Source organism: Balearica regulorum, chromosome 10, assembly GCF_011004875.1.
Source record: "Balearica regulorum gibbericeps isolate bBalReg1 chromosome 10, bBalReg1.pri, whole genome shotgun sequence".
Taxonomy (NCBI): domain Eukaryota; kingdom Metazoa; phylum Chordata; class Aves; order Gruiformes; family Gruidae; genus Balearica; species Balearica regulorum.
In genome coordinates this window covers 10518447-10534774 of record NC_046193.1, presented here as the reverse complement: position 1 = coordinate 10534774, position 16328 = coordinate 10518447, and the positions used below count along the sequence as shown (strand labels likewise).

The window sequence follows — 16328 nt, the reverse complement described above, 5'->3', positions numbered from 1 at the left end:
TGCTGCTGTAACTGAGGTTTAAGTTTCTAGGAAGGTACTGTTACTGTGAACGCAACTAATCAGAGAAAATTCCAGAGCTCTTTAATACGGCCATTAACAGTCATCGGTAGGTAACATAAACCCAGGAGACAATGTAAGGTGAGTAGGGTTTTCCTTGCACCTTTAATGAATTGCTGATTATGTATTAACTAGAGTTGATATATCCATCCATTGGATCAGTAGCTGTTAATATGTGTGTTTCAAGCAATGCAGTTTCTTGAAATAATCCTTAAAATGAACATCTTGTTCGGAAGAGGCAGCTGGTCTGTAACATGGATTGTATTGGTAGTCCCAATAGGTTAAACTGAAACAATGCTTGTAACAAATTAAATGCTGTCTCTTCTTCCAAGGAAGAAGTTAGAGGTAGAATTTAAATAAAAAAGCAGAAACTTAGAAACAAAGGCCTATTATTGTGAAGGAAACATTCTGTTAAATAAAGATGAAGATTTCATTGGTTTAGTTCTTTCAAGCGCTTTTAAGAAATTAAATGCTTAGGTTTAGGTGAGCACTGTTTGGCCACTTCACTTTGTGCACCAGTAAGCTGTAATTCTGCTATAAAATGAATAATTTCATAAAATCAAAGTAGGAAAGTAGTGAAGATCTTGAGCCTTATTTAAGAGTGATGGGATCTGCGTGAGGGGTTGAGGCTACAGCTACACTAAAGTAGCAAGACAAAGTCAGTAAAATTCTTGGGTGTAACTGAGTAGTCACTATTAATCAGAGCATAGAGAGGAACTGAAGCAAGTACTTCAATCTGCCTGTAAATAGATAAGATCACACTTGACTTCTGTTACTAAAATGATATTTGCCTCTTAGTACTCTGTAAGGTTGTAATCTTGGAAATAAGGTCTTTTATGTAGTTTATTCCTAGTAATATTAAGCTGTGGAGGGGACAGGACACTTGATGGGCTGTGGAATAATGTCATGATAGAAGTAAAACTTTCCCTTGGGTTGTTACATTCTCATCAACTGTTTGTAATTCTCTAAAGGTTTTCCAGCTACATGCTATGTTGTATGTTCCTGGTTCTAAGCAGCAGTCCCTGGGGTTGGTGCACATGCTCAGAAAGCTGCCTTGTCTTCAGATGACAAACATGAAGTAGTTTGTTCCGCATGTTCTTACTGGCTGTTGCTATGAGCTGAAACCTTGGTGGCTTTCTTTTTCCTTTGTAGTTAGTGCTACTTTTGTAGCTAGTGCTTGTCTGTTAGTGCAGGAACAAACTTAGTCCTGATGGGGTTTTTTATGCTGCCTTATCTTTTTCAGTACCAGGATCACATGCGGTGTTGAAATTCAGCGGATGGTGGCTGTCCATCAGTCAATTAATTAGTTGTGGCAGTGACACTTTCTTGAACTGACTGAAATGATAATTTGTATGCTTGTATTCTTACACAAACACAGTACAACCCTTCTACTGTAAAGGCACTGACTGTCATTTCAGATATTGTAGATAGGTAAAAATACTTTCCCCCCCCCCGCTTTTTGGCATTCTTTAAAATAGTTATTTTCTGGCTAAAGCAATTATAACAGTGACCTATATATGATGTATGTCAGTAACAATGTATAACACAGCTCTGTTCTCTGGAGGCAGATGAAACTCCCATGAAGATCGAATTGTTTTTCATGTCTGTGAAGAGTTTAGATACTAACTTTTGTTTGTCATTTCCCTATCAGAAGGTAAATACTTGAACTGAGCTGTTGTCCCCGGAGTTCAAAGTCTTGGACAGGCACAAGACTGCTAAAAAGTTGTTCCTCATTCTACTGCAATGACAGGAAATCCTGAGTTCCAGTAGCTGAAATTTTTCATTGTGTAGGATCAACTCCTATATTCAAACATCGGGTAAGTTCTACTGCACTGGGGAGACAGTCTAGTAATATATGTATACAAAAGGTTTTTTTATTTCAGTGTATTAGCTGGCCAGGTCAACTAAGAGAGCAAAACACAGAAGAATTAGTGGTTTTTCTTTTATTTGGCCATGCTGATACAATGTATCCCTTGTATTTTCAGTACACGCATGATTGGCTTTTCATTTTTTTCCTAACATTAGGAGAATAGTTCTGCGTGAATATTCAGATCTACATGTAGACCAGAGCAAAAGGCTTGTTTTGGTTTTCTCGCATGTAACTAACCTTATTGCTCAATCCTGTAACATAAATAGTAGTGGATATTTGTTGGTTTGGGTGTTGTGTGGGTTGTTTTTTTTTAAAAAGCTTCATGAACAATATAATCTAGAACTTGCTGCAGGTGTTTTGTAGATAATCGTGGACTTGGGTTCATCTGTTTGCAAGTAGAACAAAAATTGGTTCTAAAAGCATCAGGAATTAACAAATGCTATAAGCACTTCTGCTTGCTTCGTTTTTTCTCAGTGTTTTCAATATACGTAAAACAATGTACTGGAAGCAATAGGATACTACAAGGGCATTTGCACCAATGGTCTGGCTTGTGTAAAAAGTGATTTAGGGTTTTGCCAGTGATGAGAATTCAGAGCCCAGTTTGCAGTCCCTTGCTCAGCTGAGTAACCTTTATATTAAGGCAGGTTGAGAGCACTATGATGAAACTTTGCATATTACTTTGTCACGGTACATCTTTCCCACCCTTGTCAAGAATGGTATTGACAGGGGACTTGAGTAGGAAATGACATTTTGATATGCTGCTGTTGGACCTATGAGTAAAGCTTAGCTACCAACTGTGGTGTGCATTGTGCAGAAGAATTTTTAAAAGCATCAGGCCCTATTAAGGGATCTGATGCAAATTCTAGGAAAACAATGTTTCAGGCTCTTCCTCTTACTGGGTGGGAGTTGACAGTCTTGGAACAATTTTTTTGATGTTAGGAATGTGAGCAACAAGGCAACTACACAATTTTTGAGGTGTTGAAATATCTGACACTCTAGCATGTTGGGTATTTTTCCTCTTCTTGTGCCACTTTTCTCCTTCCTTTTCTTCCTCCTCCTATTAATCATACTTTGCATTATTGTTTGCTTTATCATGATACATAAATGCGTTTTACTGAAAGCTTGAATTAGTCCCTTCAAAAATAGCAGTGATACAAGAAAAACTGATGTGTAAGAATTGAAGTACTAACTGTCATGGGTGACTAAGATCCCTTTGTCTGGAATGGACAAGGTCAGCGAAAAAAATAATATGAGTTTCAAGTTGCCAGTCCCATCTGAAGGATATGGCAGAACTTGTTTGGTTTTTGTACATATCAAATACATGGGTTAACTACATTTCACAATAACCAGAACAACCCAAATAGCCAAGTATCTTACTACCTCCTCATTGTTCTTAGTCCTTGTATTGTTCTTGTGAGCAACAAGTTTGTCCACAGCAGGAGCCAGTGGAAAGACAAAACTCCTCCCGAGACAACAGCTAGTCAGAGCAGATGCTGGAGCAGTGCTATCTCTTTTGAGTTCACTGCATCAGAGATGGGAAAGATGATTAGAAAGCTAAGAAGTGAGATGTTTCTTTTTCCCTTTTTCCTTAATGGCTGGTCTGGGAAAGTAACAAAAAACCCCGCCAAAAAAAAACCCAAACAAAAAACAACAAATAAAACCCAAAAACAAACCAATCATGTTTGAAAAGATGCAAAGAGAATCTTGCCCAGTTTTTTTTTGATGTGAAGGATATGGAGCATTCCAATTGCTGGAAGAGGAACGCAGGTGAGTTTAGGATTATGAAATTAAATGGAGACAAGCTTAATGGAGTTTCTACAAATCTGGGTTATAGGGGTCATTTAGAGAGGAAGAATTAATTGCTGGACAAGGTCCAGATGTGGAGGGAGAGCTAAAATGGGAGCTAAAATCACCTTATGTGGAGTAGGAAGCACCATATATTACCTCAGATGTAAATATAGCTTAGGAGCATGGGGGATATGGGCCAAAGGTGTACTTAAGGGTTGCTTTTCACCCCCTCAAAATATAACAATCCTTTTGAATGGTGACTTTTTCCTAACTGAGACCCTAGTGCTGCATTCTGACTCCAGAAATATCTGGCTGGTTCCTGACACATTGCTGCTATGGCACTCAGCTTGTGCTGCTGCATTTGACTAATTAAACCAGAGGTACTTGGGCTGGAGAATCTCCAGCACTCACTTGTGGGGCTGAATTTCTTCCTGAAGATATTAAAGGATTATCTCCCATGTGCAAGGGCCATCTAATTTTACTGGGCCTGTTCCAGTGCCGTGTTTTTTCCCTTTCCACTGGCTTCCTGCAGATGCCAGCTCTTCTGTGCTCTCCCTCTCCTTGCAGCAACCCAGGCAGGGGTACAGGGAATGAGAGGGACCTGCTGTTTCTTGGAAGGGAGGCTGAACACCAGGCAAGTCTCTTCTCTGAGCAGCTCCATCTTCTGGTACTATGGAGAAGTTAAAGATTTCTGATGTTTTGGATTTGGAAAATAAGACAAAGCAATCCAGTTGTAATGGGTAGGTATTAAAAAGAAGAAGAATGGGGTTTTTAAGTTATCAGGGGAGCTCAGCTAGCTTAAGTAATATGATTTCACTTCCAAATTTTATTGCCATCTTTTCCTAAGTGACTAAGTCATTTCTCTTGCCAGCCTACAAGCCTGCATTACTCAGAGTTTTGTTTTTCAAGTTTTTTCCCCAAAATTTTTCAGAGCTGGCAAGTTGTAGGAGGTCTCTGTCTCAGATACAATGTAGTCACTTTCAGTGTTTTTCCAAGGTCTAATACTTAGATTTTCTTCTTGAACAGCTCTTCCAATTTTTCTACCCTTTAAGATGCCATATGCTTGCAAACATTCAATCTTCAGGTGTAAGCTTTCCCTCATGTACTAAATTAGTAAGTATTAAGTATTCTTTGCCCAGACACAAGGTTTACAGCCTCCATTCTGTTTGCAAGATTTTTCCTCATTCCTGTATCTTGGAAGTCTAGTTATGAATCACTGATCACCCTTTCAATTAGGTCTTGTGTTATGTTTTGTGGCAGAGCAGGTAAAGGCCTTGCTCCAGGCCTTGATGACTTACTCCTACCTCCAAGCCTGTATCCTGCTCTTTGGGCACAAGAGGCTTTATGGTGGATTAGCTCGGGATATAATGACCCACTAAAATGATACACATTTTATTTTTGCAAATATTTACAAATTAAAGGCCTTGTATTTTTAGCTGGATTATTACCCTATTTTAGTTTCATGTGGCATGAGCAGTAACAAGTAGCCAGAACTCAGAGGCGGTAAAGCAAGATCAGGTAAGAGAGGTTGGGATGACAGGAAGGTGGAAGGTATCTGCTTAGGTTGCTGGAAAAAGCTACTTGCAAAGGACATTTACGAGATCTCATGTAATACAGGCTTCTACAAACTTGCACATTAATGGAATGGTCCTGTTGTGAATTCCCATTTACCTGTGTTTTTATGTGCAGAGTTGGTAACAATTCTGGACAGTTCATGAGATTTGTTTTCTCATGTCATGTTTGAGACAGTGAGGTATGTTTTCAGATTTATGGCCCAGTGGTTTTTTAGCCTTGTATGACCTGAGGCTAAACCTGCCTTACTAGGGTAGTTGTTTATCAGCATCAACTTGTTACATGTTCACATACTACAGTAACAAAAACCAGTAGTAATTTTATTGGAAATAACATAGGCTAAAAGGCAGATGTTTACAAACTTCTGCAATGCACCACCCTTCACAGTATAGCAGGTACTACAGCAAGAGACATGACCAGTCACCCTCAGCAATAGGCTACTTGCAAGTGACTACCTATTTTTAGCAGTATATAGAGTTTGAATCCCAACTAAAACCTACAGTCCACCAGAATGCAGTGGAAGCGAGTACCTAGTTGTGCAAGTACAGACTACACAGCTTTTATCACCTGGGCAGACTTCCTTTGCCATGAAAGACACCAGTATCTGGAAAGAAATCAAGTGACAACAGTGACAGACAATGGAAAAGGGAACTTTATTACATGAAAGAGGGAGATCTAGTGAAAGGGTTTTCAAATGCAGTTTGTTTCATATGGATTAATGATGCAGGGACAGAAGCTTGTTAAATGATTCAAACCTCTCCAACACATTCAATGAAGGTATGGATAAAATCAATTTCCCCACTTCCAAATTAACTCATACAAAATAGGGAAGACTAGACTATTTCTAGAAGGAAAAAATGTGGGAAAACCACTATTAAATTCAGGTGGTCTCTGTATGCAATAGAGGAAGAAAACAGAACAATTGTGATAAAGGTTTGCAAGTCACTTGTCTTTTTAAAGATTTAGATTCAGATACCTAATGTACCACACTAGTCTGTCCCCACCACCATCTGAAAACAGATTGTATTATTAAAAAGCTCCCTCCCAGCCAGAGTTGGCTGTCTTAAACTTTAGTATTTCTTATATTGCCAATAACTATACACAACAGAAGGAACAAATGTTCAAAGTAGATGCTTACTTATATGTGTAGTCCAATTTTACCAGGTGCTAAAGTTACCCTCATTATCCATATTAAGTGGGCAAGCAAAATGCTTCCAAGTCAATTATAATCTTGAATTCAACATGGCTGACTGTTGACACAAAGCCTATCCACTGACAATTAAAGAACATCTTTTCAGAAGGTAGTAGGTACATGTACATTGTTTATGCCACTTACCATTACTGTGTCCAACTTTTTAGTAAGTGAACAAGACAATTTCTGAACTTATTTTAAAAACTGTCTTGTCATGACAGTAATTACAGTAAGGTTGAATCAGCTAAAGCTATTTTCAAGTTCTGCATGTGATTCTGAATTAAGCAGGATTCAGTTTGTACACTGTCTTATAAATCAGATTAAATTCATGTATGTTTAACAAAATAATTCTTAATCCTTTAAAAACACCTATAAAAAGGTATGTGATAATCCAATTTTCAAAATCCCTTGTCTTAAATATTTTTGGTTTTCTTATTAGCATATAAAAAAGGGAACAGTTGTCATGCAAGTGTTCTGAACGGTGTAATAATATTCAGTAGAACCATGAAACATGAACTTTTTGATAATTGTTCTGACTTCCCTTTTAATAGCATCTAAGCCAAGGATGTAACCTCAGTTCTTCAGCAGTAAATTAAATTTCTTGTTTGAAAACCCCCAAAAGCACCATGCAAGAGCTGCTCTATTTCCACTTTAAGTCACATATTAGTGCTATATGATCAGAAGGATGTGAAACACTTGGCAAAGCCTGATGGGTTGTTACTTCTTCATGACTGGGCAATGGAATGACCTGTTCAACTTCTAGAGCATTTTTGTCGATGAAAATGTAGTCCAGACATCCATGAAACCCACCAACATAGTTTGTATAAGCAGGTTCTCCACAAGCACTTAGCAGTTTGAAAGGATGGCTTAGAGGCATATTGCACCTCTCTTCTTCTCCGTTAGAGACCCAGTCTTCATGATCTTCAGCAATGCCACCACTGTTAATAAAACTGTAAGTTCCAGATGATGGTGTACTATTAAAATCTCCACAGAATATGATTGGTATGCTAGGATACAAATCACATGCTATGTGCTTGATGTGAGACAAGGCTACAGCAATTTGGATGAGACGGATGTTCCCACCTAAGAATATAAAAACATATTACTTTAAATACTTCACAGCAGCATTAGAGGAATTTTCCAAGTTGCTCATTTAAGCATATATCATGTATAGCTCTGAAACAGTAATCTCATTTCAAACTTTCCGTGCACTAGATTTTAGAGTAGTTTTCATAAAGAAAGAAGTCTTTGAAGTTTGACTATGAAAGTTTTAGAGAAGCAGACAATGTTTAAATTTAAACTCACACATGCAAGAACTCTGAACCTTAAACACCCATATTAGAGCAGCTTTCCATTTTGTGGCAACCATAACAACAGTGTTCCTGAAAGGCACAGAACCAAAAGAAAACTAATTTAGAAGAGAAGAATCTCTTCTAAAAGCTTCTGTAACCCAATTTGGTTGCTCTTCTGGCAATACCCCAATGTAACTGGTTCAGGTACAGTAGGATTGGGAAGCCAGGAGCAGACAAAAAGCTAGCTATATTTTTATGGTATGCTCTGTGGGTAAATTGTGTGTAACATGAATTACCTTGCTTTCAGCTATATTCTACTGACTCCCAGGCAGACTAGAACAATCTTACTCTAAGGAAAGTAAGTCAACAGACCTAGCAGCCTGGCTTGATCCATCTAGATAAGCAGCAAGGCAGGAAACTCTCAGTTCCAGAAGAAAAGGTTATAGCTGCAAAAGAATAGGGGGAAATCCACTCTCCCTAGGAAGGGCAAAAACCTTTACAAACCCAGTTATCCTACATACAGGAACATGACAAAATTACCTTTTGGGTGCCAGTATAGGTGGGTATTAGCTACACAAATCTTCCTGGAAGGATCAGTTGTAGACTGAAGAACTGAAACCTTCAAGAGAAAAAGCAATCTTTAAGTCTTCAATAGACTGTATATTTTAAAAAATGCAATAGTTAGCTTATGCATTTATGGCAATCCAGTTCAAAGAATCTGATGCTTACAACTAATGAACAGTACAGCTCCTAAGTTGAGTCTATTTATCTTCTATATAAGGTCTGGGTTTCAGCCAGTATATTACCAATATTACCACTACATCCAGGTATTTGACAAATGCTCCTTTGTCTGTAAATGTCTGGTTTGGCCGTATTTTTTTCCTTCAATTCATTCCATATTTTTTCCATAAGATGTTGCTAATGCTGTACCATTCTTAACTACTTTTATTTTCTATTCTCCCATTTGCAACAGAATTGCAGCTCTATCTCTGGTTTCAGCAAGCAAACTAGCATTGCATAGTTGTTAAACTGAACATGATCAAGGTGATTTCAGTTATCAAGGAAAGCTTGTTAGTCCTACTCAGTCCACAAGTAGGAAACTTTTACCAATGAGTGTTTCTGAAAGTCCTGACACAGACCTAGACCCTACACATTTATACTTCCACAATAGCTCTGCTGGCAGACCCACTGGCATCAACAAGCTTACAAACCTGTTCAACCTTATTTCTGTCCTTGCTATCACTTTGTAGAGTGCCACTATTAAAGCAAGTCAAATTAACTTAATCTCATTTACAACTGATTTACTAGATATAAGTTTTATCAAATACATATTCTGACATATGAGAGTAAGTAGTGAAAAGCTTGGCAGCCAATACCACCAACCAGGAATCGATACCTGACCCTGAATCTCAACAGCTGTCTTCATCTTAAAACAAAATAATTTTGCCTTTATTATCAAATTTTATCATCAATCCATTTCCATATCCATTTATGTTTTATCATATATCCAATTCAGTAAAGTCTCAATGCTTTGTTCTTGTTCCTAAGCTGCTCTTCTGCTCTATTCACTACCCTAGCTAACTGAGAACATATCACTGTTCTATGTTTCAGATTGTTAATTCTTTGCCTTCCTTCTGCGGTTTGATGCTCAACAAACCTGGCTTGGCTGCACCTGCCTGGAGACAGTGGGAAGAGGAAGAACACAAACAAAAGCTGGTACCTGCAGCACAGATGACCTCTGCAGCACCTTCTCCTGCACCAAGGGGTACTTGGCCAGTTTATCACGCAACTCCTTGTGCAGTGGATCTGAGAGCAGGGCTTCGCTGAAAGCTATGTCATGTTGGCTGAGCAAGCTGAACTTGTCCCTGCGGTAGAAAGTGGCCAGGCCTTCATGCTGCTTCTCCTTGATCCTGAAGAGCCCTTCAAGTCCAAAAGCATCTAGGGCTGGAGCCAAGCTGTCCACGAAGACGGACTTATCCACTTCTTGCAAGCAGATGAGGTCGGCGCTGTAGCCTGCCAGCTCCTTCTTGAGTAGGTTCTGCCGGTAGTCGAGCTCCAGGGCGTACGGGGCGCAGTAGGGGTAGAGCACGGTGCGGGAGAACTCCGTCTGGGCGTAGGTGTCGGCCAGGATGTTGTAGGAGACGGCACGAATGGAGCCCTCGCCGCAGACCTTCTTGGTGTAGAGGTGCCGGGAGTCGAAGGTGCAGGCGCCGGGGCCGGCCTCCACGGGGCCGCTGCTCTCCACCTCGCGGGGCGGCCCGTAGCGCTGCGCGCCGTCCCCGGGGGTGCACCGCAGCTTCAGCCGCAGCCCCACCAGCGCGTTGGAGGGCGTGAAGACGCGCTCGGCGGCCGCCGCCTCCACCCAGGCCGGGCCGTCGTCGCCCGCCGCCGCCTCCCCGCCGGCGGCGGGCCGCTGCTCGCGGTACCAGTGGAAGAGGCAGTGCTGCGGCGCGGCGAACTCGGCACTCACCTTGGGGCACACGGGGAAACCGGCCAGGAGCGAGCGCGGCAGCTGGAGCTCGGTGAGCGCCGGCGGGTTGCGCTCCACGCGGTACTGCGCCTCCCCGATCTGCAGCACGGCGCCGTCCTGCCAGGCCGCCGCGTTGGGCACCTCCTCGGCCACCGCCTCCCCATCGCGGGAGAAGAGCCGCACGGCCGGCACCGCCGCGGGTTCCCCTGCCGGGCCGCCCTCCGCCCGCGCCTTCTTGCTCTTCTTCGCCGCCTTGGCGTGGCCCTTGGCGGCGTTGGTGGCGATGCGGGCCAGCGCCCGGCCCAGCGGCTCCGCCTGGTCCCGCTGCATGTGCTTGGCGCTGCCGTCCGGCAGCACGAACCGCAGGCTCAGCTTAGGCTCGGACGGCACGCACCGCACCACGGCCCGCTCCATGGCGCCGCGGCCGGCGGGCAGGCGGCCGCCACCGGCGAGGAAGGCGGCGGGCGAGCCGCGGAGCCTCCGGAGGGCGGAGCGCAGCCTGCGCCACATGGAGCCGGCGCCGCCGCTCGCCTGCTTCCGAGAGGCGCGACCGGAAACGACGGGACGCGCGCGGCCTCCCAACCGCCACTGCTCGCGCCCGGCGGAGGGGCGGGGCGCTCAAGGGAGGAGAGCTGCGCGAGGCAGCGCTGCATCGCCTTCGAGCGGCGGGCGGGAGCGGTAGCGCCTCCCCGTGACTGGAACCCCGCCCCTGGGGCGGCTTTCCTGTCTGCAGTGGGTTCTTGGCCCCCTTCTCAGCTATTAACAAGCCCGTACGGCGTAAGTGAGACTGGCTGGAGAAACAGCGGGGTTTGTTCTCTCAGCAGCGGTATCCCCTCTCCTCAGGAAAGCTTTCACAGCCACCTGCCTAACGGCTGTCTCAAAAGGGGGCTGGTTTCCCATGTAATGCGTGGACGGGTGCAAACGGCTAAATTCTCCACCTGTTGGTCTTGCAGTCTCTGCTCGTGGGACTCTGCCCACGCACATACAAAATTGGATTTTAAACTCTCTCAAATGTAGGCAAGCGGGTAGTAAATATCTAGAATTTCTTAAAATTTCCATTTATAGTTTTACAAAATGTAGATGCTTAGCAACAGCTGCCTGATGTGTGGGGTTATTATAATTTATTAAGCATTCTTGCTGTGATTTGGAACCAGAAGGTTTTAATCTGCTTTGTGCTGGCAGCGCTCTGGAGCACAGACTTTCTTAGGCTATATAAACCCTGTGGCAGACTAGGAAATTTGAGGTAAGATTTTTCTAATTCTTTGCTGCCTTTTTTTTTTTTTTTTTTTTTTAACCACAAGAGTGTATTAGTAGCCTAGATAGTAGAAAAAGCAACAAACACCCTTTCTGTGAATAGGCATTGAATGAGCATTCTGTTTTGGGCAGGTGACCCTCGCTAACAGTAGAGACCTAGGCAGGCACAGCTCCCTTTCAAGGGCAGTGTACTGCTTTATTTTCAAGAGAAAAGTCTCTGAAAGGTGAGGAGACACGGTTAAAGGTATGGCCGTGACATCAATGGGTTTGTACGGAGCTGAGAAGGGCCGTGGTCACTGCCCGCAGGGGCGAAGGGCGCTCCGGCGCTGATGTGCTGTGCATCTGGCTGAGCTGACCTCGAAACCGCGGCGTGTCCCTGGCGATTGAAACGGCTCCAGGGGAAGCGGACGGCGCTGGAGCTGTGGCTAGGCGACCCTGTGCCGGGAGAGCCACCGAGAAGACCCGCTCTCCCGCGGTCAGAGACCCGCACAGCGCCAGGCCTCGCTGGCCGCGCCTCGCCCCTTCCGCTGACAGCCGCCGCGCCGCCCGCCCTCGGCTCCGTGGCAACGCGTTGTTGTCCTGAGCCGCCGCCGTCCTTCTCGGCGCCCCCCGTCCCCCCGGGACCGCGGCACCGGGAGAGGTGAGGGCAGCGTGGGCGGCGGGGTGGCCCTTCGTGGGGCTGGGGCGGTCGCAGGGGTCGATGCTGCTCTTTCCTCCGCATCGGCAGGACTGTGTTCTTGGGCCATGCTGGCCTGAGGGAGCGCCAGGAAAACCTAATACTGTCTCGACTGTCATTAGCTGAGCTTTATTTCTTTTGATGCCTCCACCACCACCCGTTTTAATTCCTAGGACATACCGCTAATTTAGGAGGTAGCTTTGGCTTTCCACTCCACTGTGAGAACCTGTTGAAATGCAGTTGTGAGTTTGTGCATCGTGTTTCCAGGGGAACCCCTACTACGAATCTTTAGGGATAACCATACTCAGCCACAAGCAAGACTTAAGCTGCTATAGAAAGATAGTCTTTTAGTGAACCTGAGCCCAGTCACACAGCAGGGTATTTTTTTTTCTTTTCCTTCTTTTTTTTCCTTCTATTTTCCTGTCTTTATAGGAGATGATTATTAAACTTTGGTTGCCAAGTATCTTTAACTATGATTACCCACTTACCTGCTCCACATCTTCATCCTGCCCCAAACTAGGATTCCTATTTCAAACCTATACCTGTCTCCACTTTCCTGTTGTACAGCCCAATTACCCACAACTGTGATCACAACCAAAACTCCCATCTGCTTCACTTGAATCCCATATCCACCCCACCAAATTATAAAAGTCTTTTCATTGGGAATCTGCATCCACAAGCCGGGGTTTAGCCACATCCCCTCAGCGACATTAAAACCTTGCTTGCCTCTTTTGTCTTAGTAATCTCAGTTTAGTCTTTGCTCAGCTTAGGCTTGTTTCTGAAGATGCACACCTTGGCATACTGGAAGAGAATATTATTTACAGAGCCCAGAGTTGCTGCAGTACAAAAGAGTAAAGTACTGTCAGGTACCTGCTTGGTATTTAGAGAGGCACTCGTTCCTGTAGCTCAGATAAACGTTTCTGGACAGGCAGTTGAAATTAACTTGTATCCTGCTCTGCCTTAGGTAAATACATAAAACTATCACTAGGGTCTATTGATGGAATATATGTTTATACGTAAGAGAATTCTCAAGCAGCCTGCCAAGTTCACCACAAGACTTTCAACATTACAAAATTATTTCTGAATAGTCTCCAATTTTACATTGCTTTTTACAAGATGGTAATGCAGTTTCTTAACCTTTCCATGTATGGAATAGAACTTTTAATGACTACTTTGCACATAGAAAAGAAGTTTAATTCTTTTTTTTTTCCTTGAGGAACATAAGAAGAATAGGGTCCTGGTTTTATATAAATGTTTTCTTGATGATTTCCTGTCTCTCTTTAGCAGTGATACAGTGTCTAAAGAATAGCTTTCTCATAACTTTGGTCCCATTTGTTTGACATTGTGGTGAAGTCTATGTTGATGTCATTATGGTTTTGTTTCTTTTCCTTTAAAGACTGCTTCTCACTTCAGTAGAATTCTAGGATCTCATATTTGAAAAGTCAATGCAGCTTTATCTTTACAGTAATACCAAATATCAAGGATGCTTTGAGGCATTGGTTTTTTTCCTCAGAACTCAGAGGTCACCCTTGCCCGAATTTGTTCCACATTATCTAGCGTGGGTGGACTTAATAAGGCAGTAACTTTTTTTTTAGTGACCAGACAAGAAAGGAGTAGGTAGTCAACCACTGAAGCCACAGAAACAGCAACGCTGTCTCAGGCCCCGTCAGAACAGGAAATATGCCTAGAACACAGCCAGTCCAGTGCAGTCTGCCGGGGGATTTAATAGGCTGCTTTTCTACTGTCTTCTGTGCTCTGTACAGCTGGCAGATTAGTACTTAAACAGATTTGTCACAGAACTTTACTTTTATGCAATGTGCTAATCTCGAGTTAATAGCAGTGTACTACCATTTTTTACTATTGCAGACTGTATGTATGGACTCTCTGTTGAACTTCGCAATTTTAGCATCTACAGTATTTTTCTATTTTCTGAAAGCTAAACTTTCACACCTAGATTGTGGAAATCCCAGAGGCTAGCTCATTTTAGATTTTATGTAAATTTAACTTAATGCATGCATCTGTTAAACTGCTTTCTGGACAGGATTAATTGTATTGTAGAATCTTGTTTTTGTTATGGTTTTAGATGCCACACTCAGATCAAGCACCTTCCAATAAAAAGACTTTGAGAACTTCATTTCTTCCGACTGTTTTACCTTCATCAGTCACATCTGATATGTCACCACTACAGAATAAACTATTGACATACCGAAGATGCAATGAACAGCAAAAGTTGCTTATTCAGTTACTGTGAGTTTCATGTAATTCATTAAATGTTGAAATTCAAATGAAAGAAACATTGCACATTTGACATCTGAGAAATAATAACAGCGTTTGTTAATTTTAGAGGTTTTTGATGTCACTATTGCAGTGCTAAACACTGCACATCTAAAATCATTAATAACAAGAACATTTGATGGAATCTCTGATGTTTTTTCTTTACAGCACCCACAATATGCTTGATTTATGTTTGTTGGAGTGAGTTGTGAGGAGAAAGTGACCTTTGCATTTTGAACATTATGATAGACTGAAAAAAATCCGTTCTCTTTATGAAAACGTTTTTCAAAGAGAATCAAAGTCTGGATTACTTGCTTGCTTTTGTGTGAATGGTCCAAACATGGGTCTACTTCTAACAGGCAGCTTTGTCACTATCTTAATGCGTTTGCTGCTGAGCTTAGTGATCTGTGTCGCTGCCAGAGGAGCACAGCTGCCGAGTTGATTGGTAGAATCACATAAAATTGTCTTTCAAGATTTTCATTTGCAAAGGAAGAAAAGGAGGAAAGACAACAGGAAAATGCTGCTTTCATGTAATTTTTGTTGGCCTAATAGAAATTATCTTATTATCTTTTATTTTAATATAAATTTATTCCTGAAATACCTACATTGTTTTCAGGAACTTACTAAAGAATCCCTAGACATGTTGATTATTTTGGCATAAACATGAGGATTATGTAGGCTAAGGTTGCATTGTTTGTGGTATTATGATGAAATATATAGCAACTTGCATATTCATGTAAAAGATTAAAAAGGTAAGGAAATCTAATGGTATTTGATAGGATTAAAAAACACAGAAAAAAATCATTTTGGCCTTCAGAAGAAGAAATGGAAATTAAAGACCTGAATACAGTCTTAATTTAATCCATTTTAAGTGTTGTCACTGATATCAATAATTTTATTTTTGTTGGTGTAGGTTTTTAGTGATTCCATTTGCTGTGACTAGATTTGGTGATGGTAACCAGTTATTTAACTAATTCCTGTGCAATTGATTTTCCACTAAAGTGGCTAAATTTTTAAGTGGCCAAGTTTGTTTTTTCTGGAAAGATACTTGTATGTGTCCCAAATCGTTGGCTTCATGAAGCTAGACAGTGGTATAAAACTAAGGTGCAGAATTGAAGTCTGAGAAGAATTTATCGCAAAGGAGAATTTTATTTGTGCCAAAGATGGGGGGTGGGGGGTGGTTTTTTTCCCCTTCTCTCTCTCTTTTTTTTTTTTTTTTCTTTTTTAATAATGGTAGCAACAATCTCTTATGGAAAGCAGTTAATGTATATAGAACTTATAGGTAGAGAAAGATGTTTCCTTTCTTTTAATAGTTTAAAGGCTGATATAATGCAAATCTAACAAACAAAAGTCTTTTAAATTTAGCTCTTGGAAAGTAAATCCTGACCTTTCAATGGTACCTGCAGTAGCAGAGTGCGATATTTAGAATGCAGATGTTCAGTATGCTGAAAATGTCAGCTATCTTGTAGCGATAACTTACTGTGCAGTAAGATGACTGCTGACCAGCTATCTGACAGTGAATATTCTGCTGGAACATTGATTCAGTTACACTTTTGTACGAAGTGAACTATCTTTTAAATAAGGTCCTATGAAGTAGTAATTTCAGTGTATACTTGAAATTGGCAGTCTAACTTCCACTTGTTAGTTTTCAGTTGAGTTATATTGAGATAAGGCTGAAATACTCTTTGCAAGATATGTGAGGAGTGTATCCCAAAAGGGTGGAGTAAAATGTTTTAATACGTAAGGTCAGGATGACATGCCAACATTAACCATTTAAAGTTTTCTGATAGTTATTTAGCAATTTATAACCACAGGTAGTACAAAAGAGCTGGTCTTAAAATAAAGGGCTCTAGCACTTTTGTTTTGTTCTGCACTTTTTTTTT

At 41.9% G+C, this 16328-nt stretch overlaps 2 protein-coding genes across 3 annotated transcripts in view; one reads left to right on the top strand and one right to left on the bottom strand.

Annotated features, from left to right (window-relative positions):
* Positions 1 to 6937: 6937 nt before the first annotated feature.
* PDE12 (phosphodiesterase 12) lies at positions 6938 to 10802 on the bottom strand. The gene is made up of 3 exons (XM_010298588.2): positions 9492 to 10802; positions 8312 to 8390; positions 6938 to 7562 (listed from the first exon to the last, which is right to left on the bottom strand). The coding sequence occupies exons 1-3, from the start codon at positions 10749 to 10751 to the stop codon at positions 7120 to 7122; spliced, it is 1782 nt and encodes a 593-aa protein (XP_010296890.2). The 5' UTR covers positions 10752 to 10802; the 3' UTR covers positions 6938 to 7119.
* A 969-nt stretch (positions 10803 to 11771) lies between these two features.
* The window catches only part of DNAH12 (dynein axonemal heavy chain 12), a 70655-nt gene continuing 66098 nt past the window's right edge, over positions 11772 to 16328 (top strand). For both annotated transcript variants that reach the window (XM_075762029.1, XM_075762028.1), the window contains exons 1-2: positions 11772 to 12135; positions 14255 to 14418. In XM_075762029.1, coding sequence (XP_075618144.1) covers positions 14255 to 14418 — 164 coding nt within the window. In that variant the 5' untranslated portion in view covers positions 11772 to 12135. The remainder of the gene's footprint in view (positions 12136 to 14254; positions 14419 to 16328) is intronic.

Coding starts and splice junctions, on each gene's coding strand:
- PDE12 (XM_010298588.2), bottom strand. CDS start 10,751: ATGTGGCGCAGGCTGCGCTCCGCCCTCCGGAGGCTCCGCGGCTCGCCC. Junction 8,391..9,491: donor AGAGGTCATCTGTGCTGCAG/GTACCAGCTTTT, acceptor TTTCTCTTGAAG/GTTTCAGTTCTTCAGTCTAC. Junction 7,563..8,311: donor CCTATACTGGCACCCAAAAG/GTAATTTTGTCA, acceptor TTATATTCTTAG/GTGGGAACATCCGTCTCATC.